At 36.1% G+C, this 26868-nt stretch overlaps 1 protein-coding gene across 4 annotated transcripts; it reads right to left on the bottom strand.

Annotated features, from left to right (window-relative positions):
* Positions 1-78: 78 nt before the first annotated feature.
* LOC131048632 (uncharacterized) lies at positions 79-26687 on the bottom strand. Of its 4 annotated transcripts, none has more exons than XM_059207530.1 (2): positions 24943-26687; positions 79-634 (listed from the first exon to the last, which is right to left on the bottom strand). In XM_059207530.1, exon 1 carries the CDS (start codon positions 26372-26374, stop codon positions 25148-25150), a length of 1227 nt encoding a protein of 408 aa, XP_059063513.1. In that variant the 5' UTR covers positions 26375-26687; the 3' UTR covers positions 79-634; positions 24943-25147. The 4 variants fall into 4 exon arrangements, with proteins under 4 accessions (XP_059063513.1, XP_057838654.2, XP_057838651.2 ...); XM_057982671.2 differs by lacking the exon at positions 79-634 and adding an exon at positions 9621-9847; XM_057982668.2 differs by lacking the exon at positions 79-634 and adding an exon at positions 21942-22377 and having other exon boundaries at positions 22735-26687.
* Between the last annotated feature and the right edge of the window lie 181 nt (positions 26688-26868).

Genomic DNA, 26868 nt, shown 5'->3' with positions numbered 1-26868 from the left:
TATACGTGGAAAACCTCAAAGAGAAAAAACCATGGTGGAATTTGTGACCCACAATATCAATCCACTGGCCATATGAAGAGATATTACAAAATATGAGGGGCTTGCACTTGCAGGAAGACTTACAACCTAGAGCACACTGCTCAATCACAATAGGAGTCTCATTGACTACATAAAATTTCAGACTACAATCTGGAGAAATGTGAACTGCTAAAATAGCATAATCTATGTCAGAATACAGTTCTAATTTAAGCTTTGTCTGTTTCGGTTTGAAACCCTAAACCCCTTACCGGAATAACCCTTACAATAATTTCCTCACATACATAATCTCTTTGAATAATTTCGTATCATATTACATTCACATATCCATCACCATATCTATTGACCTATATACTTTGCACAATTTGTATGCTTTATGTCGGCTTACAAAGATATATACAATATCAAATTACATGTTGGCCAGATAACATAAATGTATGAACATTAAAACAAATTGTTGATGTTGGATCCAAGATATGTCGGCCTCAAATACTGATAACCTTTACTATACCATGTCGACATGCATTGTTGGTGACCAAAGAAATCTTTCTGACCTACCAGTGGTAGTGTCGGTGCCGGTGTAGAATCTGTGAAGTGCCTGTCAATACACCATAGAATCAAAACATGAAGCCGGAACACAAAATCATGTTGCCATCAATGACAACATAGTGAAACCAACCAATAGAGTATCAATTGCCAACAAAAACACCAAGGGCACACAAAAGTCAGGATATGCCCTCAAAAAGAATGAATGGAGTTGAACTACGACACAATTCTTCTTCTCATTGCATAAGTTTAAGAAACCTCGTAATCTCCATAGATCGTGCATAAGGTTTCAAGCTGCATTACATCAACTTATTCAATGTAATTTATTTTGTAGATAAATTTCTTGTTATAATTACACAAAGGCCTTCTTTTGTGACTAGGAATTTCTATGCTTTTCTTAATTAAAATGGCATGATTTTGTAGGTTAGAAGATTTTACAATTGCCTCCATTCACAGTAATGATGTGCATTATTGATGTTTAAATTTGATTTTTAACTAATGTATTTATCTAATTAGATTCATATTGTCTTTCACGTTTAGTTGGTAAATTCATTTTGTGGGAAGACCTTCAACTTAGATGTCATGATTGAGGGGTATCTCAAATTCACCTTGGACTACCATCTAATGTCATTTGTTGGGTATGTACCATTAGAATTGGACGTTGTAATTAACATGATCAACATAATAAATAAAATTAACTTATTCAGCTTGGATGTTATTTTACAAATTAAAATATTAGTCCCCACAATGAAATCACAAAGTTTTAATCAATTGAACTCAATCCCTTTGACTAGTCTTTTTAATTACAAAATGCTTGTGATGTAACCATCCAAAGACATTTTGATAGGGACTTCTACCTATTTAAGTGCCATATTTATGTGTCAGAAGGAATGTTATGATTAAATCGCCAAATATTTATGAAAAGGTGGATATTGCAAATGGTGGCATGCGACAGAAAGATCATATTTAAATGCTCGTGGGAGGAGTAAAATAAAAATATGCGACTAACTTTTTTTTATAGATTTAAAGGATATAATTTAATGATTGAACTATAAATTAATTTACTTGAGTTGAGGTTGAGTATTATAAATTAAGATAGGTTAAATAAGTTAAGATAAAAATATGTGTAAAATGATTGATATGGATCGGGGTTTATTTAAGAATTGGTATGATATTGACTTTTGATTTTTGGATGGCAAAGATGTGGTGGAGATCTAGAAAATAAAATTTGGTATTGAATTAGTGAATTGGGAATTTTGACAAATGAATCTAGTGCTTTCTAGATGTTAAGACATTATCACACTTATAATCAGATTTAATTAGTATAATTACAACCAATACACATAATTCTAGACCTTGAACACTAGTGTATCTCTAAAATTAGTTAAACACATCATACTTGTAATTTCCTAAAAATGGATATTCATACTTGGTAGTTCTATAGTAATTCAACAAGAGTTGCAAAGCAACGAAGTTCCTGCCAAAGAATGCAGGGACGAAGTTTGCAAAAAATATGTCTAAATCTTAGTGAATTGCAAAAGAATTGAAGGTTGAGCGTAGACAAAGATTTCATGGGACAAACGAATATGGTGCATATAAAGGTGAAAGTATAATGAAAGAAACTCAGTGATAAAAGAAAGAGTGAATAAGCAATGAAATTCAATGCAAAGGGAGGATAAAGTTATGATGCAAATGTGCCAAGCTTGGAGATAATAGGCAAGAAAATTGTAACATACATTGCATTTTGTATAAAATATTGGGCTTTGATCATTCAAACTAAACTGAGTATGAATATAACGTCTTGCTAATCTAAAATATAAACAACACCTTCCAATTGGCTAAAATAGAAATTAGTTATTCAAAGCAAACAAAATTTTGAAATGAATAACAACTACAACAACACATGATTTCAAAGAGTAAATAGGTAGTTTACACAAAGATACAACCTAGATGAAAAAGATTACATCAAAAGCTTGACAGATAGTATGTACATTCAGTCTAATCCATGAAATTCCAAACACAAGTTCCATAATAGCTTTGGCAACATAAACATTGCATCAACCCTTATTGAGAGTTTACTCGATGCATATATTTATACGTTACAAATGCCCAATCTTTGAGATTTTAGAATAATCTTATTTTGATCCCCAAAAAGGAGCTCTAAAGCGAACTCTTAAAGTGAACTCTTAAAGGCTATTAGAAAGTTGGAAAGAAAGAAACTTAAAGCAAATCTAATCTAAAAAGCTCATAAGATAAAAATTAATTGAAAGGGATCTAAACATAGCTCTCATCCTTGGGCAAAAATATAACATTGAAAATAACAATCGACAAAAATAGCTACTGCTAAAATTAGCAATTGCCATGTGAGTGGCCTCCATGATCATGAAATACTTTGCTCACTAAAACTTGATGAACCTTTTGGTAAACACCAAAACCTTAACTATTTGTGTCGATCCCGATTTTGAGTGTTTTATGAGCTGAAAATGGTTTGATAATTATAGCGAGATTTGTATTGCAGTTTTTATTTATTCAAGTGTTGTGGCTTTGTGTATAATTCTTTATATTGAATTCATAAAAACTTGTTTGTTTTAAGTCATTTCAATCAAGTCATTTCAATCTTTGTGTTGTACTCACGTTTTTTGATCTTGTTTTTAGCTAGAAAAAGAAAGAATTTGTTAGCTCCCATAGGTTGTTCGATTCAAGTCAATAGACTATAATAAAATCTCTTATATTGCACAGAAATACTGATTTGCATTGTGTGCATAGACAAAAACAAAAAGATAGGTGTTTACCATAAGTTTTTTTTGTATTGTAAACTAAAGCTAAAGATTGTTCCCAAAAGTTATAAGGTATTTTATTTACAAGGGAGTTTCCCCTTCCAATTTCAAAAAAAATTAATCCTCACAATTGTGTTGTCCTAAAAGAGAGAAAATTAAAACACTAACACACAACTACATGTACAAGTAAATCCATTGTAGGAAAGTTGGCACTCAATGGCATTGATCTATCATTAACTATAGGTTTTTATTGTTGAAAAAGAGATTGGTTACATTGTTGTTTATATTGTATGTTGATTTGTCAAGCATTTTTGCTAGACACATTGGATTTGTTAAGAAGGGTTTAGAAACTTCTAAGCAAATGCAATTGGCAGGTGTCAATGTAGACTGCACAACCTATGTCAGTATACTTTCTACTTTTGCAAAATGGGAGCTTTGGAATAGGAGATTGACATCAACTAAAGAAAGTCTTAAATAAATTTAAATTTTGGTGGTAGTGTGTCCGAGTAAGAATCTTTGTAGATGCGCATTAATAATTTTTGCAACAAACCAAGATGAGAAGATGCTTGAACAGATCTTTTCTTGCAGACTCGTCTACTCAAGCTACCCTTCCAAAATATTTCAAGAGTTAGAGCCAAATCAAGAGATTTTGTCGAAAAGAAAAGTCTCGTTGAAAATAAACTTATCGAGGAGACATGTTTTTAGTCTTCCGAAGTATCAATTTCAATGACAACAAAAAACTACCATGGCCAAAGGGAGTCTTGTCGAAGGATTATGTCTTGCCAAAAGCAATGAATGTCGAACAAAAGAAAGAAGGGCCCCACTTAATAGGTTACTTCCCGGGTGGATCAATGAATGGTCGCCTCGTGGGCACTTGCGAACACATGGGCGAAGTGGGCCCGGTATGCTAGTAATGTTCACCGCTCTAAACCAAGAGCCATTTTTATCAATTTAACAACTTGGATTAATGTGTGACTGCGCGACTAGTTGAACCTGCTTGCAGAGGCTAACTCTACAATGAATGTGGCATATGTGTCTCACAGGAGATGACGATAGACACATGAACTAATAAGAGCATGAACACATAGATGGTTGAGCCACGTAACAAGGATGTGGGTCCGATGCCACGTCTCCTAAATGAGATAAACAAAGATGTCTTGGCGAAAGATCAACGGTTATGATTCTGACGTGACTATGCAATTAAACAAGGATGCACGACCAAGTTGATTCTGAAGCACCGTAGTGTCGATGAGACATTTCTAAGTCTTGGCAAAGACCTGTTTCAGAGTGACTTCGGGTTCCGATGAGACTTTCCAAGTAAATAACCAAAGTCACATTCCCAACCGATGAGCCATTTTCGGTGTAGCTTTTTATCGTCTTGGCGATGAGCAAGGGAGTTCGATGTAACATCAAAGTTCGACAAGATGATTCTAGGGGAGTGTCGAAGGCCTAGCTCTTGCCGACAAGCCATGACAAGAAGTGGGGACCATGGCTAAACCATGTTGACCTACTAAGTTGAAGGTTGGTGATTGGTCCATGTTGGAGGTTGCATGGCACATGGGCCCCAAAGTTTAAATATGAAATACAATGGCTATCTCCTGTCATCCCGCATGCTCTTCGATGCACACCATAAATAGTCGCGGGGTAAGTTAGAACAAAGGGATGTTAGTATTTCCTGCCACCCCACAGGCCATAAAGGAGCATAGTCGCAAGTCTGAGAAAGAAAATGAATGTGCGAGGAAATCAAATCTAGGGCATAGAAAGTGTAGAAAAGACAAAGTCAGTTGTTGCAAGCATAAAGAGAAAAATCGTAACAGTAGGATAATAAAATATTGAAATTGGATATTTTGCAGATAAGATCAAACATAAGAAAAGGGACAACTATCAACTGCAGAAGGAACATATATTGAGAATTAGAATTTCAGCAGGTTGAAGGAGCCAAGTGTCAACAGAGTACCAAAATTAGGACTTCTATATCTATCTTTTTTCTTTCTATTCTAGAGGTTTGCAAGATTAACACACTTTTCAATCTAACAAGGGAGCTCGAGCAAGCAAAAGGAGGATCAAATCATCTCCAATATCTACCACCTACAGAGCAACGAAGAGGAATGTCTATCTGTGTCAAGAAGCCCATAAAGTTGTTTGTCTTTTCCTGTCAGACGGTTACCTAAATTTTGATATTGTAAAAAGGCTGAAGCTTGTTGTATCCTCATTTTCTATAAGAGGATAATCAAGGCCTTATTATGAAGCTTCTTCCTCCTCGAGACAAAAATAGATAATACATTTAGTTCTCAGAGAAGCCTTTATGGTTATCTTTCACCAAGGGTGAGTAGTATGCAATAGTGTTCAGAAGTTTTGCAATGCAGTGTTGTGATTCAATTATATGTCCTACTTGCAGTAAATTTTGCAAAGGATAATGTGCCCATATTTTGCAAATATAAAACATCTTGAAATCCAATCTAATGATTTCTAAGTTGTTTCTCTTTACTTGTTATCCAGAATCTTATATGAATCAATAAAATCAAGGATTTTTTGGTTCATATGTCTTCACTGTGTTGTTGAGTATGAATAAATTTCAGCTTCTTGTAAAGTAGAGGATCAAATCTGCAAATCTTTATTTAGAGGGGTTCTATGTAGAGAGCAAGTACTGAGTTGCAGTTATGAAATTCATTTTATGTTGTGACTGATATAAGGTATCAATTATACTAGGCAAAGGATGGTGCAGAATATGCATATTTTATATTGTAATAATGGTTTGTCTAGCATCTAGCCTAATGGACAAGACACTGATCATAATATTGTGTTGCTAACTATGGCAAGGAGAAAGTTTTATCAAATACTACAATGACCATTTTATTTTTTTCATTTGATATTTTCAAGTACATAGGATAGTTAGTTCTCATTGTGCTTAGAATTGCATAAGGATGAAGGCCGCATCCTATGAGATTTAAAGTTCACTGACTCACATAATAATCTAAGAACACATTTGTTGTAGCATCACATAAGCCTGAAAATATTCAAAGATGTTGTAAGGGATACCCACCTTGGTTTTAACAGAGCCTAAAGTGTAGAAAGTGTGACTAGTTCCTTATCCCTAGTCATTACTATGTCAGTTGGACCATTGATCCAAGGCCTTGAAGATTGAGATTGGCCTCTCATAGAGGAACTATGGAGTAATCAGTTGGAAGCACCAACAAATCCAATTACTATGTGTCATATAAGAATGATTGATCATCTAGTCTTCCAAACCTAAGTTGTCTAATTTCTATCATTCTTCAATACATTTCAAGCATGTCTAAATATATAAATTATGTTGGATGAGTCTTGTCTAAGATTGGTTCCTCCATATATTCACTACTACAGACTTAATGATTGATGAAGATTGCATCAATAGGTGGATTAAGTAATATGATATGGAAGGAATAAGCACAACAACCAAAAAGCTAAATGCATTAAAACTTTTACAAGCATTAATGAAAGGGGAGAAATATTTTCTCTTATACCAAATCCACACTAGAATGTAAACATTTTGGTGCACTAATGAACAGCTATAGATCTTTATGCTACCATCATGTTCTAAAACCGAAGAATTTGTCAAGCAATAGCAATATTCATCACTGCCACTTATATGGTGTTTTACTTCTTGGTCAGATAAGTATTAAGAAAGTAATAACATGGAAAGCATTAACTTTAAAAGTATTTTTGAAACATATGGCACCATTGAAATATTCTTAAAAAACAATACCATTAACATATGAAAGAAAAGGGATCACAAGGATAGAATTGACGGCAAGCAAGGGCAGAACAGAGGAGGGCGAAACAACAGAGGTGAAGGTAGAAGAGCAGATGATCAGTATTTTGTTCAGCCAAGTAAGCCAACTATCCTTCAATGGAGCTTTAATAACTCATCGAAGTCTAAGACTTGGGTTTGAAACAAATATTTGCATTTGTTGCTGGAAGAGGGTGTTGTCATGTAGATTTACTGAGCGTGCAAAAAAACCTCTTTAACACTTTTCCTCCTATTCTAATGGAGATGCTTCTTTCTATGGATAAGTTCCATAAAACCCAGTAGGTACCAACATTGGTGAGGTTAGTGTGAAGGCTATTGTGAGAGGGAATCAAAAGTAGAGGAGACATGAAGAAGTGATGTCTAGGAGTCTACTACTGAGGCACCGGGGAATTTGTTACTCTCTAGAGATTAGAAATAGTTGGAATCAATTTTCCTCTCCTTATGAGACATATCGATAAATCTAGCTGATGATATACTGGATCTGATCCTTTCTGATGTTTGTGTTGACTAGCTTTCAAAGAATCTGTAAGTAGATCTCTAGTCAGCAGGTTTATGGGTATAAGATCAAAGTTTGCAAAGATTATTATTTGGATGGAGATCTGGAGCAACATCAGGTGGTCCTCTCCATTTTTTTTGTGTAGAAGCTTATTCCATGTATTTTTTAAGTTTGCAAAGCATCAAGATTTTGTCTGGAAAAATGGCTCATGATTTTGTGCAACGGTTGGTGTGCTGGTATGCCTAAAGGTCGGTGAAGCCCTTTTGTTGATCTAAAGGTTGAAACTATCAGTAGGTTAAAACTTTGGATTTGTTGTATTGATTCGCTATGGTCATGTGAAATTGAGAAATGACCAACTTGTTGGCAAAGAAGGTTGGAAATTTTGTGTGAAGATTGATATGGAGTAGGAGGGTTTTAAAAACAATTTTGCAAGGTTTTGTAACTGTGTTATTGTAGACATTTCAAAACCTATTTTACATTCCATTCACATTGTATTTGTGCATGGAATGTACATTCAAGTTTTGAATTGGTAGTCCACTACCAATTAGATGCTTCTGGTGCAATGAGTTGGGTAGAAGATTTTTTAATTCCATGCTCCTAAGTTTCTAGGGTCCAGTTTAGTTCATTGAGAAAAGGGGATCTCCAAAGGTGGAAAGCTAGATGAGGATTTTGAGAAAAGGGGATCTCCTAAGGTGGAAAGCTAGACGAGGATTTTGTGGTGCAGAACTACAGTTGTTTCCACATAGGTTCAATCTAAAAGGACTCTAACTATTTCAAATCCATTGGTAGAGGGGTTAGGAATCTTGCTTCTAAGGTTCTGCAGGAGTAGGGTCGAGAGATGGAAGTTGACTTAGAGCTTGTTTGATGAAGTTGATCATGACTTTCGAAGCACAATAATTTGGTAGTGATGAAACTTCTACCTACCTCAAGGATTTCAGATTGTTTGTAGGTTTTTGTTAATGTGTTGTTTTGAGTGGATAAACCTAAGAAGCACAAAGGGCTGAAATTTGAAGTGGAGAGACTGGAAAGAAGCATCACAATGAACTATGAAAGATCTCTTAACCTGCAAGCGAAGGAGCCAAATTACAAATAAAGATTTTGTTTTTGAGGGAAAATGCAAAATATTCACCCAAAACAGAGGAGATCTGATATATACTACATTTTGTATCATGGAAGAGAAATTACACGAGCTGAAACAACAAAGTGGGGCTTCGAGCACTTTTATTTCATCCACGAATCTAAAATTTTATGGTTTGTTTAAGCTAAAACAAATCAACAGTGAATGGCAGTAAAAGATTTTTTTCGGAACTTTCGTATTTTTGTTCTGTTAGAAGTTGTTTTGTATCATCAGCTAAAACACTGCTGCAACTTATTGAAGACAACACAAAACAAAAATAAACATAAAAATGAAATATGTACAAGAGAGGAGGAAAAGTTGCAACACTAAACATCACCATTGATGGGGTTAACAAAATATGAGCCCTTTTTAGATAATTGGGGGTTATATGAGGGCAAATTTTGTCAGGTCATGAGCAATAATGATATGATTTTGATTGCTTCAACACTAAAGATTCATGGTATATGTGGGAAAATGAGTATGGATTCGCACAATTTTTCATGAATAACTGTAACATCAACAACGTTTGTATCCAGCAAAGGGTTTGGTAAAAATATTATGGGTCTGGTAAATAAATTATTTCTCACAAATATGGTTGGAATGTCAACAACTTTGGTCATACCTTCGGTATTTATCTTGGTTCTATGAGGACTTCACATAAAACAAAATTCACAAGTATTTATATTTTTGATGTGAGACATGCAGTCACCTCATTTTTAAAATTGTGTTACTGAGAACTTGCATGGACAAAGTCAGTCATAGCTGCACAGAAAACTCTAACCTTCCCAGCTAAATTACACTTGTGACTAGATGCCAAGTCATTATAATAAGTAGTGAAAATGTAGGTCATTTTCTGGTCAAACAAGTTCCAGAGATGTATCAAAAAGTGTTGTTACAGAGTCTGCAACTTATAACTGAAATTCAAACAATGTATGATTTGTACTTTAGGAAGAATAGACAAACTTACCAAAACAAATAAATTTATTCTTTGTAGGTTAGAGCTTAATATACAGAGCATACATTTATTCTGTGTCCAAAACTTTAATGAGAAAATGGATTGGTGTATAGAACCCTGCTGCCCAATCCTGCAAGAGGGAGATGAGAGTAGAGGCACTAGGTAGTCAAAAGATTAGAGCTTGATAAAACAGAATTAAGAAATAAATATATGTTGGCGTCACATTAGGAATACTTTCTATCCCTAATTTCTGCACCCTTGAGTATTAGAAGGTTAGACAAGGCACATAATGTATTTTATAGAATGCCACATTGCACAACATTCCACGAGCCAGACTAGAAAATTTGTAACGAATTTTAACAGAAATAACATGCTGTTTTTCACATTATTAAAGATTTCAAGCAGCTGTAAAATATTTACCATCATGGAAGCATGAATGAGTCTCTTGGAGTAGGAAGGGTCTGTTTTATGAAACACTAGGAATGTAGCTGCAAGTGTTGCATCTATTTCGGCAACAACATCTGAGCCCGGGTTTTGGCTATCAATTTTACAAGTAGTTATGGTGCTGTCATATCTTCTGGCCTCTTCCATAGGACAACTTGCATAATTTTAATCAAGCCTCAATAATGTATAAACCCAAGAGACAGATACATCATCATGACACAAAGCATTCACATTTTATACTTGAACATATATGGTGAGCACTAGCCTGGAGAAGATAATCTGTGGCCCAACATGTGGCAGACTTTGCATTGGAGAGCTTACTACCCATGAGTCTACCAAACTCTAAAACACTTCAAGACAACATTGTGATTGTGAAGGCTTTGTTGTGCTGATTTATATGGTCTTTGGAGAAGGCTTGAAAATTTATTGTGCCCAATCATAACCCTAACACGCAATTGCCAATATCTCAAGTAAATCTTCAGCATACTTTTGATGTGCATAGCTAAAATTTCTGTGATTTCAATTTTTTTCCTTCTAGCGTTCTTGGACTTTTAACCCAATGAATAGGCATTTGTCCTACGAGTTATGATCTACCATACACTTCATGACAACATTATAACAAGGGAAAAGATCTTCAACAATCCATGAAAATTATCATCCTAGAGAGTCATTTCATACACACCAACATCCTTCTATCATGTAATGATGTGCTTATCAACTTAATAAAGATTATAGTAGTAGGTTGGTCTTTGACCTAGTCACAACTTTTGGGGTTAGACATGCATCAGGTTCTACTGCACAATTTATATATTGTCTAAATTCAAAGTACCACAAAGTAAACCAAAGCCTTTGGGTCTAGCTAAGCTTGAAAGTGAAGGTCTTAACCATCTTAGTAAAGAGGTCTATAATTGTCCTACATGATCACGAGTTAGAGGCTTGTTACTCTAGTTTGACACCCCTGGTGCTTAGAGAAAAACCTAGCTTTAGGAATTTAGGACCTACAACTCTTTGGATTCCAACCCTAAGCTTCAACCTAGGGTTTGATTGTTGAGGTTACTGTTAATGGTTTGTTTTTTGGGGTTTACCGTTGCAACAACATATCCTTTCAAGAAGAGGAGGCATCCAAATTTGTTGTCACTATTGCATATGTGGACTCGAATACAAAGTGGACGTGTGAAAATGAATGCATTCAACGTGTTTGATCTAGACAAGGATGATTCTATTAAAATAGATGAGTTGTACCAAGCTTTATGGGTTATAGAAGAGCCTTCCACTAGTGAGGAGCTTAGGAACATTATTTAGAGTATTGATAGGAATGACAAAGTGCTTATTAAATTTCTTGTGTTTAAGACCATGATGTTAGTTGTCTCCTATGCAATGGGAGCCATACTAAGAATTCCTCGAAATGTCTGCCATGTAATCTTTTGAAGTAATTGAATGCGGGTGCGTCTTTAGAAGCAATGAGGTTTGGTTCTTGGGCGAATTCTAGAATTGTTACGGAACATGTCTGTTCCATCTGGGGATAATTACTTTGGGCTAAAATTACTGAAAAATCTTAAGGAAACTACCATAAATTACATGCTTAAAAAGCCATTTTTAATTTTTGCATCGTTTCCCAGTAAATTTGATCTAATTTTGACATTAGTGTTTTTATTTTTAGTAGTGAATATGATTTTTTTTAAATTAGCTTGTTCTATTTATTCTGGAGAGAAATGCTTGTTTTGTGTTTGGGAACAATGTTTTAACAAAGTTTGTTGTGAATGGTTGCATTGGATTTAACAATAATATCACTGTATTTGGTTTTAAAACATTACCTTGAGCAGACGTCAACATAAATTCTTGTAAGATTTATTAAGAAAAGTAATTTAAATCTTTCATAAACTTGTTGAAATGGTTTTTGGAGATTTCTTCCATCTTTGCAATCCTTGGGATTGTTTTGCATGAGAAATATCAGGTAGCTTAATATACAGTTACCTACCACTTTCTTTCATTTTTTGCCATTTCCTACTTCCCTATGGATGTTATTGTTTAATGATTGATATGTCTGAAAATTAAATTAGGTATGTTATCCAAAGTTAGCACTGCTACATTGAGTTTCCTGTTGAACTTTTATTTATTCTTCCATCTTATGATTTATATTTGAGACACTATTATTAATCCTAAAGAACTCATAAAATTATCACAATTTGTGTTTGAAGTTTTTACAGCAACACTAGAATAGCTGAGTCATTGAAAGTTTGTTTTTTGCGTGTGACGGACAAACCTGAAGCTTATTTGGCAGGCTCTTCTCATAAAAGCATCCTGACCGTTAGATGTTCTAGGCAGGTCAAACATACAACTGGACGGAAGCACCATAATTTTAAACAGCAGAAGACATTTCAATAAAATTGTATGATAGTAGGAACTTCTACAGTGAAGACTATCAAGAACAGGAAAACGTTAGGATTTTTGTAGGGCTTCTTTCGGTATTAATGCAATTATCAGATCGCCCACTATATCAGCCAAAAGAGAAAATTGAAGCACATCAATCAGATGTACTTGTGATGAAACAAATGCCTCTTATATGTGTCAATGAGTGCCAAATATTCAGACGATGAAGATGAATGAAATTATAAAACACATAAATTGCTACAGAAATAAACACAACATTTTCTTCTATTAATTCAATGGGTTACAGGATTTGATCATCTGATCAGAGATCAGAGACCAAGAATGAATTACATATTACCTCTCTATATAGAGGCTTTGCAACACAAAACTTAATCTAGAAACTTATCATACATACTACACGCAAATTAAAAACTCTAAGAATTATCATATGCAAATTCCATTTTTAGAGAAGCTATTTTTATCTCATGCAAAGCTGCACAAGACTGCAGTTATTTTCATGCTTTGTGGGAGGACTTGCAACTTTTTCCGACATTTTCCCCCTTAGTTTTGATCACTAATTATTTCAACACAACAACAATTATTTCTTGTCTCGTTCTGACTTGTTGTGACGTTTTCAACACATAGCCCCATTGCAAATGGGGACCCCCTTCTTTTTAGGCCCTGCCGGTCTTTTGGCTTTGTTTTTTGGGTCTTTTCGCAACAGTCTCTGCAATCTCTCTGCTTTGCAAGTGTTTGGGGGTCATATTGATCAAGTTTGCTCTTCATTTGGGCTAGTTTTATGAAGTCTAGGGCCTGTTTTGTCCCTTTTTAGGGTTTCTGCCTTCTGTCCTAGACTTTAGCGGTTTTTGTTAGGGTCTTGGGAAAACTAAACATACAACTGGAATCAGGACCCTTCAAGGAACCTCCCATTAAAATCTGAGCCAAAATGGAGCGACTTTCTATTTTTATAAAGTTCCTATTTTTTAGGGATTTTTCTAAGTCCCGAAATGTCGTCATTTTGCCAAAAATCAAAATTACTATTTTTAGTAATTTCTATTTTTAGTAAGTCATTCTGCGTCCTGTTTTGGTCTCTAACTCTGACACTTTGGAAAGTTTCTATTTTGGAAAAGTCTATTTGTGGCAGGATCAGGCTAGCAGACAACAAAGAATCAACATGCACAATCACTTCTAAATCTGGAGAGTTGAAAGTAGACAAGCAGGGGTCTAAAATGGCTGAGTGTGAGAATCATCCCTGAAGTGGAAGGCACAAAATTGTTCTAAGTCTGAAAAATCCACCTTGAAAGTCCCAAAGTGGCATCTCAGCACAGACAGTGGTCAAAATTTGGCTAAGTATGGGAATCTGTTCAGGAATGGAAAGCTTGAAAAATCATCTAAAGTCTGGAAATTCACATCAATCCACCAATGTCATCTGGATCTGAAAATGGCCTGAAATTTCACTAAGTCTGAAAATGTGAAAGATCTTCCAAAATCCAGAATTTGCATTATGATTCCTATGGACCTGAAACCACTCTCAAACATCCTAACAATATATATGAAATATAACTTAAAGTATAAATGTTATATTTCATATATATATCCTGACGAAGAGCCTGAAACTTGTGAAAAAATCCCATGAGTCCATGGCATAAGCAAAATTGCGCCCAAGGATGCAGTTGGGCGACAAAATGGGATTCCCATGGAGAGAAGAAAAATTTCATGAATCCATGGCATAAGCAAAATTCCGCCAAAGGATGCAGTTGGGTGCCAAAATGAAGGAGGCATGGAGGATTCACAAATTTCATTGAATCCTCCACCAAGTCAAAATTCCGCCCAAGATGAAGGATAGTGCCAAAACCAAGGAGGCATGGAGGATTCACAAAATTCATTTAATCCTCCACCAAGTCAAAATTGCGCCCAAGAAGATGAAATTCCAAGAAAGTGAAAAAAATAGCTGTGTCGGAAATTCCTTCCTTCAAGACAGAATTCTAGGAAAGGTAAAAAATTGACTAAGAGTTTGAAATTTCTTCCTTCAAGACATAATTCTTGGAAATCATGAAAATTGGCTAAGGTATGAAGAATTTCCTTCCCCACGGTAAGGAACAAATTCCTTTCCAAAGGAGAATTCCTCCACAACAAGAAATCACACCCAAGGATGAATTGAAGATAAAATTTCTGAGGCAAGGAAGGAATCAGGGATAAACTGAACAAGAAATTTCCCCCCAAGGAAAAATTTGAAAAATCCATTTTCAAGGCTCAAATGACCTCCAAATTTAGAAATTTTCAAAGATATGGATACGTGAGATAATTCTCTCTCTCCTGGACCAAAACCCTAAAATTGTGGAAATTCCTAAAAAATAGGAGATGGTGGAGAATTGTTGAAAATCTCCTTCAGAGCATGGAGAGTTCGATAAACTTCAAGAAAAGTTCTTCATGGATCAAATTCTTCTCTCCTGAAGTTTTCTCTCTCCAAGGTTTTCTCACCAAGTGGCAACCGAGTCAACGGACGTTGAATTAATGAAGCATCTCTTTGCATGCATTCGTCACATTTATGGCATTATGGCAGAATCCTTCTGCATGCGGTCGTCACGTTCAGGAGATGATGGTGCATTTATGGCATTATGGGCAATTTTTGCATGAGGGCACATTCATTGCATAGTCGACACTTTTTGAATGTAATGGGTTAATTAATGCTTTATGGGTGCCATTCCTGGCAGGATTGTAATTAATTGTATATGGGCATGATGGGTTATTAATTGGAGATTCCCACCTTGTTGCATCATGTGTGGACAATCTTTTGGGCAAACCCTAATTAGGGTTTTGCATGTAATCATGGCCTGAGGCCTATATAAGGGGGTGACCCCCCTCATTTGTAAAAGAGGGAGCCTTGTATGAAATTGTTGCGATAAGTTTTGAGATAATAATAGTGAAACATTGTTCTCTGATGATGTCCAATTAAATTATTTTTTCAAAGCTTGCATGGTTTCACCTTCCTCACTTAGAGTAGAAGTAGTATAGTGCTTTGATTTCAATGGAGAATGTAATGGTGTTTGATGAATTTCCATGGTTCATACTTTTTGCATCTTGCTGATTGTAAGTTGCAGTGTAAAGTTAGCATGAACCCCTTAAATTTGCGCTAAGTTCGATTGTGGATGGTCGTTTGGATTGCGTCGTTTTTGGGTATTCAAATGTACTTTCTCGATTTGAAAATCCTCTAGCATCCCCAAAAGATTGCACCGGTTCTTGCAGAGTTGTAGTTGATCTTGGCAAAGCAAAGCTTGGTTTATTTGGAATTTGTCCACCAGAGCACTATTCATTGTTATCTCTGCCCTTAGGAGTAGATTTAGATCCTTCTGAACCCTTTCCCTTTTCTTTCAGTTCATTTTAGTCCATTCGAAGCAGCAGCATCGTAGAATTTCCATATCCGATGATGGAGTTCCAGCCACAGCAAAGAAGTGAAAGAACGAGACAAACGTAAGGCCCCTTGGATTACCAGCAATCACATCAGCCAACTCAGTCACGTCCGTAGCATAAAGGAACCTTGGAGTCGATTGTTTGAACTTCTTGCAATCTTAGCATGCAATCGTACTTTGATCAAGAGAGAGTGAAGTGAACGTTAGGCAACTTTATTTTGTGTTCGACGCTGTCATAAAAAACACGTCAACATGACTTTCATGGGCTTCTCTCCTACCGCAGTGCCTTGTCTTCAGCTGATGTCATTTCTTCTAACAGCGGCTGAAGTAAGGCTTGGGCGATCCATTGAATAGCCTGATCTCTTTTCACAGATACTTCACTTTCTGCAATTTCACAGCTTGTCCCCAATCTTCTGCTCTGATTCTAAATGAAAGAAATTATAAAACACACATAAATTGATACAGCAATAAATAAAAAATAATTCTTCTATTAATTCAATGGGTTACAAGATTTGATCATCTGATCAGAGATCAGAGACCAAGAATGGATTACATTTCACCTCTCTATATAGAGGTTTTGCAGTACAAAACTTAATCTAGAAACTTGATGTGGAAGGGATTACTACTTATTCCAACAGTAAAACATAAAAATGACATACAAATTTATTCCACAACTCAAGTGCAAATGAGAGAAGAGGTGTCTGCTGAAAATGGAAGTGATAAGAGAATATTTTGTTCCTGTAACTATATTACTAATTCCGACAGCATTTATCAGCAGCAGCAGGTCTAAAATAGATGGATATGAATAAAATGTCTCTTCATGTTCTGGAGGAAAATGGTCAATTAGATCGTTGCTCCAAGGCTAATAATGATTATTATCCCAAAAAATGGTGTTTCCATCAATAATCCCAATAGCCCAGCTTGTGCATAAGATCTATGCAGAATTTCTCTAAGGGTATATCAAAACTCTGCAGTATGTAACTGTGCCCATAATTAGAGATGAATATATTTTACAGTTGCCAGTTTCTAATTTGCAAGACTTTGTTAGCTTGTTTCTAAGATCGTTGATACAGTAAGTTCATAACCTACTGGTGTGCCCAATGCATCAATAGATGCAATTGCTAGTCCCTATACAATCCGGATTTTCTCTTTAGCTTATAACTCCTAAATAATTAGCTGTAATAACTTACACTTTTATGTCAAGCCCTGTTTTGATTTCATAAATAATTTTAAAATGTGAAATGTATGAACTCAAAGGTTATTGGGAACTAAAGGCCAGCCTGCTGCCAATAGTCTAGGAATTTCCCACCCCATTGCATGAAACTGAATGCTGGAATAATCACGGAGGTATAGATTCCCAAGGTCTGCCACAAATAATTAGTCTACATCCCAATTGAAGCTTTAAAATTCAACTATTGAAAGGACACGTACTGTATTGAGTTAATTGCAGATGACAAAGTGCAAAATGTGTTAATTTTGGTTTTAAGGAGTTTGGGAATAACTCCATGTTAGTTGGGATCTATCCATGATTTTTAGGCAGATCCACAACCCAAATCTTACAATCTATGGAAGCCCTTTACATTGGCATTTAATTGAAGGGAATAAAAAAGTGTTTTAATTTCATAAACATATTTTAGGCGTTGTTGACATCCAAACATAAAATTGACCTAATCTCAATTTTTACATGCTTGAAAGTTCAAATATCACATAGCTTCATACTGTCGCTCCTAAAATCGAAGTTTGCATAAAGCTTAAAATCCTTGCTTCAACCTCTCCCACTCCGACATAAGCATATAATTATTCAACCGAAATATTATAAGTAGTTTCCCAGAATTGTACAGAAACTGATACCCATAGAATACAAGGCTGGGAAACACTGCTCAATGAAATTCCAGGACCTACTAGTTGCAGAGGGATATCTCAATGCGTAAGGAGGCTACTTGGTTTTGCCAACTGAGTTGATTTATTATAAGAATGCTTGCTATTAATCCTGTGAATGGTTCATATATGTTGAAGCACTCCATTTTGTTTTCCTATACGCAAGTTAATTTCTGCCATGCCAAGTTTTCAACTCAATCATTTTAATTTATCTCCAGGAGGTAGGGGTAAACATAACCCTTGAGAATAGCAGTTTAGTTTGTTGATTTTAAGTAATCAGATTAGCAATATAGAATGAAAAATCAGAATGCAAGATAAATCATACGCATAGCACACATGTACCCTGGGAAAACCTCCCTCTTGGAGGTGAAAAACCCAACAACAAGATCTCAGTTTATATTAGACAATATCAGTATACAACTTTGCTTCAACACTTGAAGCAACATATAAATAAGAACAGCAGAATGAGGATTCCAATCTAGGGCACAAGGAATAGCTTGATAAACTTATCTGCAATATCAAGATTTGCTATTTGCTGTCATGCAGAACATTTGCAGAGCATAGGAGTGAATTCGCTAACTGTGAATGTGATTTGCTGCTACTGAGACAATTCGTTGTTCCTAGGAATGAATCTCTGCCTCAAGAAGATAGTTCGCTGCTCTTGGAAGGATGATTCACATAAGGCTAACGGCGCTTGATGAAGATGATACATTGTGTAGAATGAATCTTGTTTATATACAAGATTCATGTTCAAGTCTTCCAAGTCGGCTTTAACCAAATTTCCTTTATTTTACATATTTTAATTTGCACTTTTGGCGCCCAATTTGGGGCCTACATAACTTTTAAGTTGTGACACGTTTCCTTTTTGGGCCCAGCCCTATTAGACATGAATTGCTTAATCACACGTTACATTTTGGCCCAGCCCTATTAGACATGAATTGCTTAATCACACGTTACATTTTGGCTCAGCCCTATTACAATAAGATAATATTTTAATTGCCACAAGGCAACATTAAAATATGATCCGAACTAGCTAACCATTTCAACACTCCCTCTTAGCTAGAGAGGATTCTATGAATAATCAAGTCCCAAAGTGGCTACCACCATGGCTACTCCCATGGATGAAACACATAATATGTTCACCATAGCTACTCCCATGGGGTTGAATGAACTCATCATGGAATTTCTTCCATGATACCCACCATACCTACTCACAGAGGGTGGGAGCACCATGCCTACTCGCAGAGGGTGGGTCCACCATACCTACTCGCAGAGGGTGGGTCCACCATACCTACTCGCAAAGGGTGGAACGAGGGCTTTCACCTCAAACTTCTCCCAAAGAAGAATGCATCACCACCATGCCTACTCACAGAGGGTGGATCCACCATACCTACTCGCAGAGGGTGGAACAAAAACTATTACACAAAAAGATGAGGCTTCCTCTGAAGCTGAAGGAAATTGGCTCCCTTTGAGCTTGACAAGCTCCCTCTGAAGCTAAAGATGTCAAGCTCCCTCTAACATTTCCTCCTTTTAGAAAAGGAAGTTTTCATTTGACTTTTGCTCCTCCTGAGCTGTCCCTATGCCAACTTCTGCAGAGGAAGCAAGAGGAGTGGACCTGAATTTGCAATCCCGAGCAAAATGACCATACTTGTCACACTTAAAGCACTGGATGTGAGATAAGTCCTTTTTTGACTTAGGGGCAGGATCTGAATCTCTGTCTCTATCCCACTTCCTTCCTTTGCCTTTAACCATATGCGAAGCAAGGACTTGATTGTCTACATCATAATGATCACGCTCAATTCCTCTTGTTATCAATCGTGACTCTTCTTGTATGCAATCTGCTCTCAAATGATCGAACTTAGGAAGATCTGGTCTTGCACTAATTCCTTGATAGTAAGACTCCCAAGATGTCGGAAGACCATTGAGAGCAAGCATGGTCAAGTCATTGTCATCAACAACCTTCCCAATGGATGAGAGCTGATCTCTCAAATCAGAAATCCTCATGAAGTATGTTATGACGGATTCACCTTTCATCATCTTGATGTGATGAAGCTGTTGCTTCAAGGCTAGGGCACGGCTGGTGTTGTTGATTTCGTAAATCTCTTCCAATGTCTTGAACATTTCGCTGGCAATCTTCAACTTAGAGATGATAGGTACAATATGATCCTTCACGGAGTCAACTAGCATTCTCTGAGCTTGAAAATCTTTCTTCCTCCATCAAGTCTTTTCCTCTTCTACCTCAGGTACAATGGAAGATCTCTCCACAAAGTCTGCAAGATCACTTCCGTTTAATGCAAGCATGATTCGAAATCTCCATGACATGAAGTTGGATGCACCATCCAGTCTATCTTTCAACCCTAAGACAGTTCAACATTTCGAATGAAGTAATAAGAGCAAATGGGAAAAGGAGGAACAACTACAATCAATCTAGTTACCCCTAATTCGAACTTGGCTCTGATACCATGTTGATTTTAAGTAATCAGATTAGCAATATAGAATGAAAAATCAGAATGCAAGATAAATCATACACATAGCACACATGTACCCTAGGAAAACCTCCCTCTTGGAGGTGAAAAACCCAGCAACAAGATCTCAGTTTATATTAGACAATATCAATATGCAACTTTGCTTCAACACTTGAAGCAACATATAAATAAGAACAGCAGAACGAAGATTCCAAACTAGGGCACAAGGAATAGCTTGATAAACTTATCTGCAATATCAAGATTTGCTATTTGCTGTCATGTAGATCATTTGCAGAGCATAGGAGTGAATTCACTGACTGTGAATGTGATTTGTTGCTACTGAGACAATTCGTTGTTCCTAGGAATGAATCGCTGCCTCAAGAAGATAGTTCGCTGCTCTTGGAAGGATGATTCACATAAGGCTAACGTCGCTTGATGAAGATGATACATTGTGTAGAATGAATCTTGTTTATATACAAGATTCTTGATCAAGTCTTCCAAGTCGGCTTTAACCAAATTTCCTTTATTTTACATATTTTAATTTGCACTTTTGGCACCCAATTTGGGGCCTACATAACTTGTAAGTTGTGACACGTTTCCTTTTTGGGCCCAGGCCTATTAGACATGAATTGCTTAACCACACGTTACATTTGGGCCCAGCCCTACTAGACATAAATCGCTTAACCTTATTACAATAAGATAATATTTTAATTGCCACAAGGCAACAATAAAATATGATCCGAACTAGCTAACCATTTCAACATATTTGAATAAATGACGTCCATAGATCTGTCTTAAGAGACATCAAATATATTGAATACTGCTATAATTATCTATATATGACATCTAAACATTTTATATGTTAAAACTCGTGAAATTTCAAAGCCATTATCAAGTGGCTGACTTAACAGCATGAACTGTACTACTAGTATACTTATATTCTTAAAAAAATATATGTAAAATAATGCCGAGAGATGTCACATAATTGTCTTGCATGTTTATTAGTTGTCAAGAAGGACATGGAGCTGAATAATGCTGTACTCTTTCACTCTCATTAATGATGTAACAGTTTCATATACTTAAAGACAAGTGGCAATGATTCCATTTTATTCAGAGTAATAAAATAATACTTATAGAGAAACTGAAACATGCATGCATTTACCTGTCATCTACACGTCAAATTTATTCCAAATCAATTTTTTGTTTAAGGATATTTGTATGTCATTGTAGATGCCTCTCGGCATAATAATTATTATCTATATATAGAATATTGCTACTATTATCTATTTATGACTATAGAATACTGCTATAATTATCTATATATGACATCTATAGATTTTATTTGTTAAAATTGGTGAAATTTCAAAACCATTATCAAGTGACTGGCTTAACAGCATGAACATATTTAGCAGAACTTCAAAATGGTAAAGAAACATTTAAATGTCTTGATTCTCATTTGTAAAATAAAAAATTAAATTCATTCAAGATGTTTTAAATTTAAAATTTCTAGAAAAAGTCTTTTTGCTCAAGAGTCAATACATTCAATACATTTCAACATAAAGATACTTGAAATACATTTACATAGATGTTTTTTTGCTGTAATCGTTTACTGAAAATATTTTAACAATGTTAACATCTATTGAAAAATTGCTTTTAGACTACAAGCAAGTGTTGCACGAAGTGCCAACTAAATTGATTCACTTACAAATTTCTCTAAATAAGAACTTGCATTCTCTACATGTGTAATCACTCAATTGCATGTGTTTTGTATTTTTACTACTTAAGGATAACTGAGATTCAAATATTGCAAGTGAAGAAGATACCTGCAAGAAAGACATGTTTCTCAAACTGTAAACATATTTTAACTGATCGCTATGTGCAATAAAGAATTGCATTCTTGTGTACGGAACGAATTTGCCCTGACAGAATCCCAAGTAATGTTTACTTGTAAACAAAAAAGAAGAATATATCCCTAGTATATTACTAGAAAATGTATATATGAAGACTCTGCATCATGACCAAAGAACCATTAAGTATGGCTTGGCTGTGACACAGTATCATCTTCATGAGGATGTTGGACTCTTGGCAAACCTCTGTTCCACAAGTAAGAAATAGTCAATCTAGTGTCAAATTTTTCAAAAAATAACTTAGATTCACAAACTAAGATTACTGTTGTTAAAGAGGACTAATTCAAATCCAAATTTATAATTTTCACAGAACTTCTAGGGCTGGTAAAACCTGTGCATAATTTTTTGTCGAATTACCAATTCCTTATTCACCTATAAATACAAGTCCAAGTGAAATGATACATATTTTACAAAATGTTTCCGTTACGACACAATTTCAACACAATTTCAAGTTACTGAAAATTGTACATTTATCGGACGCCAATTTTAGTAATGAAAGCAATAGAAATCTCGCTTTACAAATCTAACAATTGGCAAGCATACCTTGCTTGAAGAGGATTTCACCCAGCGCAGCACATTTTTCCCAAAATTTGCATTAAGAAAGTGGTTTTGTGAGGGAAACACATCCAGGTGAATCCATGTCATCTCAAATGTTCGCAGCCAGGTCAAGGGCTCTTATTGTGCAATCATAAGAAATAGTGAATTACTACACTAGCCTTCACTTGTCACATATCAAATCTGTATGAGTAAATGCTCAAAAGGAACATCTCCTTAAGATCATTGTGCCAGCGCTGCTACTCGAAGCATCAGCAAGCCGCTTTTCATAAATAGCAAATAATGTGGCGGCTTGAGGATGCCCATTCAAAATCTTGGTAATAAACCCTGCCTCCCGCATATTCAACATTGTGCAAAGCGACTTGATTTCAAAATTCTCAAGCCCATTCATGGATGCCATTTTTTTCCAAACAAAAAACCTAGGCTTTATAACTTTATCTAAATTAATATACAGTATCGTCCGATACTTTATCACGAAGTTTGGAGGAAGCTCCATGTTCTTAACCACAAAGTCCATCTTTGCTCGAATATTTGCTTCAGTTAAGCCAAAAACATTAGGGGAAAGCCTAAATAATTCCATAGTTTCCTCATACGAGAGGCCACACAATTGAAAATTACGAATTTTGGCTTCGAGTGTTGCCATGGGAGAAGTAGCCAAAAGGATGAGAACATCCTTGTACGATTTTAAAAGATTCTCTCTTTTACGATACCTATTTTCTGAATGAGATACAGTTGTGCAGTCGTGAAATAAATGCAACGCAGAATGCTCGGCCTTAAGACCAAAATTCTGGTAAGCTCCCGTCTGCGAAAGCCACAGCCCTCCCAAAATGCAATGGAGAGTTTTAACGTATTCTCCACGCTGAATCAGAATTGACCTATTTTTTAATATAGATTTGAGAAACAAATCCTGAGACTGATATAGATTTAGGGAGAATGTCACCGCGAGAATAGGCCTCTGTTCGAGGCTGAGCGTCAATATCAATGGCCTACCCGTCAATAGTTTCACCAATGTTCCCCACGAATGCTAGAATCTTTCAGCAGTTGAAGCTTATTCCTCATTTCCTTACAACTCGCAGCCAGATACATCGGTATGTTCCTCCTTGCAATTAAATCTTACTTGAAGCCATTTTCTTCTAAGACGCCAACAAATCCCTCAACCTTATCGAGCGTTTGGAGCCTCTGCAACGTCGGGGCCCATTTGAACATCCGAGCGAGCTCCACAGATGAGATGTTAACTGCGCAAAGGGGGATTCTAAATGCTGGATGACACTGCCATTCTTCTCTACCAGCGTTGACAATGCAAAGCCTGAATGACAAGGTAAGATGGATAGAGATCCAAAGGCAAAGTTGAGACTGCACAGTGCAAAAGAGTAGTTTCGCCTCTTCATTACCGCTCCTGCCATTGCCATCGCCATCGCTGCTACTCTGCTAGGGTTTCAATCGACTAGGGTTAACTCGGATTTACTGTTTGTACCATTTTTTAAGGATCTAAAACCATTAAGTTGATCATGCCAATTTTGCAATCTGCTGTTGGGTGCACAATATTGTCCTAGATTTCATGCGTACGAAGTATAAGTGCATATATATAACATTTGAATTCAACATTATTTAGGCATCTATAATATGAATCTTGTGATTAGATTAAGTATCCTGAAGCGTTCATATGCATTTTCTATATTCATTCTCTTTGCTCTTTGTTGAGCATGTTTTGTTTGATAGTGAAGTTGAAAGGCTTTTAATGAGTCTTGCTGAGTGAAAGCTCTTGATATGATGTAGTGATTGTGCACCTTTCACAGAATTAAGACTCCTGATCTTATATTGGATAATTAAATACAACTTTGTTGATGAAAAATCCTTCATAAAAAATAAGACTAGTTTTCAAATGCTCTTAAGAATAGATTAAATGGTCACTCTTAAATGATGGTTGTATGTTTAATTATCTTAGATTATGGATGGAAGGCATCTCATGTGGACAAAAAGTATAGACGTGCATAAACTTTTTTTTTTTTTTTAGTCAAATTACCAATTCCTTATTCGCCTATAACTACGAGTCCACGTAAAATGATACATATTTTGCAAAGTGTTCCAGTTATTAAAAATTTCAAGTTACTGAAATTGTACATTTATCCTACGCCAATTTTAGTAATGAAAGTTATAGAAATCTCGCTTTACAAATCTAACAATTGGCAAGCATACCTTGTTTGAAGAGGATTTCAAGGAGCGCAGCACATTTTTCCCAAAATTTGCATTGAGAAACTGGTGTTTTGAGGGAAATACATCCAGGCGAATCCATGCCATCTCAAATGTTCGCAGCCAGGTCAAGGGCTCTTAATTCATAAGAAATAATGAATTAGTACACTAGCCTTCACTTGTCACATATCAAATTTATATGGGCAAATGCTCAAAACCAACATCTCCTTAAGATCTGTGTGCCAGAGCTGCTACTCGAAGCATCAGCAAGCCCCTTTTCATAAATAGCAAGTAATGTGGCAGCTTCAGGATGTCCCTTCAAAATCTTGGTAAGAAAGTCTGCCTCCCGCATATTCAACATTGTGAGAAGCGACTTGATTTTAAAATGCTCAAACCCATTCATGGATGCCATTTTTTTCCAAACAAAAAACCTAGGCTTTAGGACTTTATCTAAATTAACATACAGTATCTTCCGATACTTTATTATGGAATTTGGAGGAAGCTCCATGTTGTTAACCATAAAATCCATCTTTGCTCGAATATTTTTTTCAGTTAAGCCAAAGACATGAGGGGAAAGACTAAGTAATTCCATAGTTTCCTCATACGAGAGTCCACACAGATGAAAATTACGAATTTTGGCTTCGAGTGTTGTCATGCGAGTACTGGCCAAAAAGATGAGAACATGCTTGTACATTTTACTCTCTTTTACGACACCTATTTTCTGAATGAGATCCAGTTGTGCAGTCGTGAAAGAAATGCAACGCAGAATGTTCGGCCTTAAGACCAAAAGTTTGGTAAGCTCCCCTCCGCGAAAGCCGTAGTTCTCCCAAAATGCAATGGAGGGTTTCAACGAATTCTCCACGCTGAGTGTCAGAATTGACATATATCTGAATACAGATTTGAGAAACAAATCTTGAGACTGATATAGATTGAGGAGGTATGTCACCGTGGGAATAAGCCTCTGCTCGAGGCTGAACGACAATATCAATGGCCTACCCGTCAATAGTTTCACCAAATGTTCCCCACAAATGCCGGAATCTTTCAGCAGTTGAACCTTATTCCTCGTTTCCTTACAACTCGAAACCAGATACTGCGGTATGCTCCTCATGATCCTTGCAATTTGCTCTTGCTTGAAGCCGTTTTCTTCTAAGACGCCAACAAATTCCTCAACCTTATCGAGCGTTTGGAGCCTCTGCAACGTCGGGGCCCATTTGAACATCCGAGCGAGCTCCACAGAAGAGATGTTAAATTTAGTGGAAGCGAACTGCGCAAAGGGGTTCTCTAAATGGTGGATGACACTGCCATTCTTCTCTGCAAGTGTTGACAATGCAAAGCGTGAATGAGAAGGTAAGATGGATAGAGATCCAAAGGCAAAGTTGAGACTGCGCAGTGCAAAAGAGTAGTTTCGTCTCTTCATTACGGCTCCTGCCATTGCCATCGCTGCTACTCTGCTAGGGTTTCAGTCAATTAGGGTTAACTCGGATTTACTGTTTGAACCATTTTTGAAGGATCTAAAATCATTAGGGGAAAGGACCCACTAGTTGTGCACCCTAACTTCGCGCTTCTCAAAATCTTACTTGGAAATTTCAAATCACTCTGATTTTTTTACAGCAGCTTCCTTGGCAAGTCCCCTGCTTATAACTAAGGTTTTAGGGCCACATCATCAAATATGATGCCACATCAGCATGCTTTTTGCCAAGGTGTCCAAAACAGCCCCCCAAAAAAGTGAGACCAATAGGCATGCAAAAGAGACCCCAATAGTTGTGCAGCTGACATAGCATCACCTAATTGGTTACTTTTTACAATATTAATACATTTCTTAACAACTATTGGTACATTTCCTAACAACTGTTCGGACATTTCCTAACAAAAATTGATATGTTTTGTTTCAAACAATAGGTTCTATTTGTTCAATATTTGGAACAAAAGGTA

Source organism: Cryptomeria japonica, chromosome 6 (genome assembly GCF_030272615.1).
Source record: "Cryptomeria japonica chromosome 6, Sugi_1.0, whole genome shotgun sequence".
NCBI classification, from domain to species: Eukaryota; Viridiplantae; Streptophyta; class Pinopsida; order Cupressales; family Cupressaceae; genus Cryptomeria; species Cryptomeria japonica.
This window is presented reverse-complemented; position numbering and strand designations above follow the sequence as displayed.

Excerpts from the sequence above, each read along its gene's own strand:
- LOC131048632 (XM_059207530.1), bottom strand. The coding sequence starts at position 26,374 with ATGGCAATGGCAGGAGCCGTAATGAAGAGACGAAACTACTCTTTTGCA.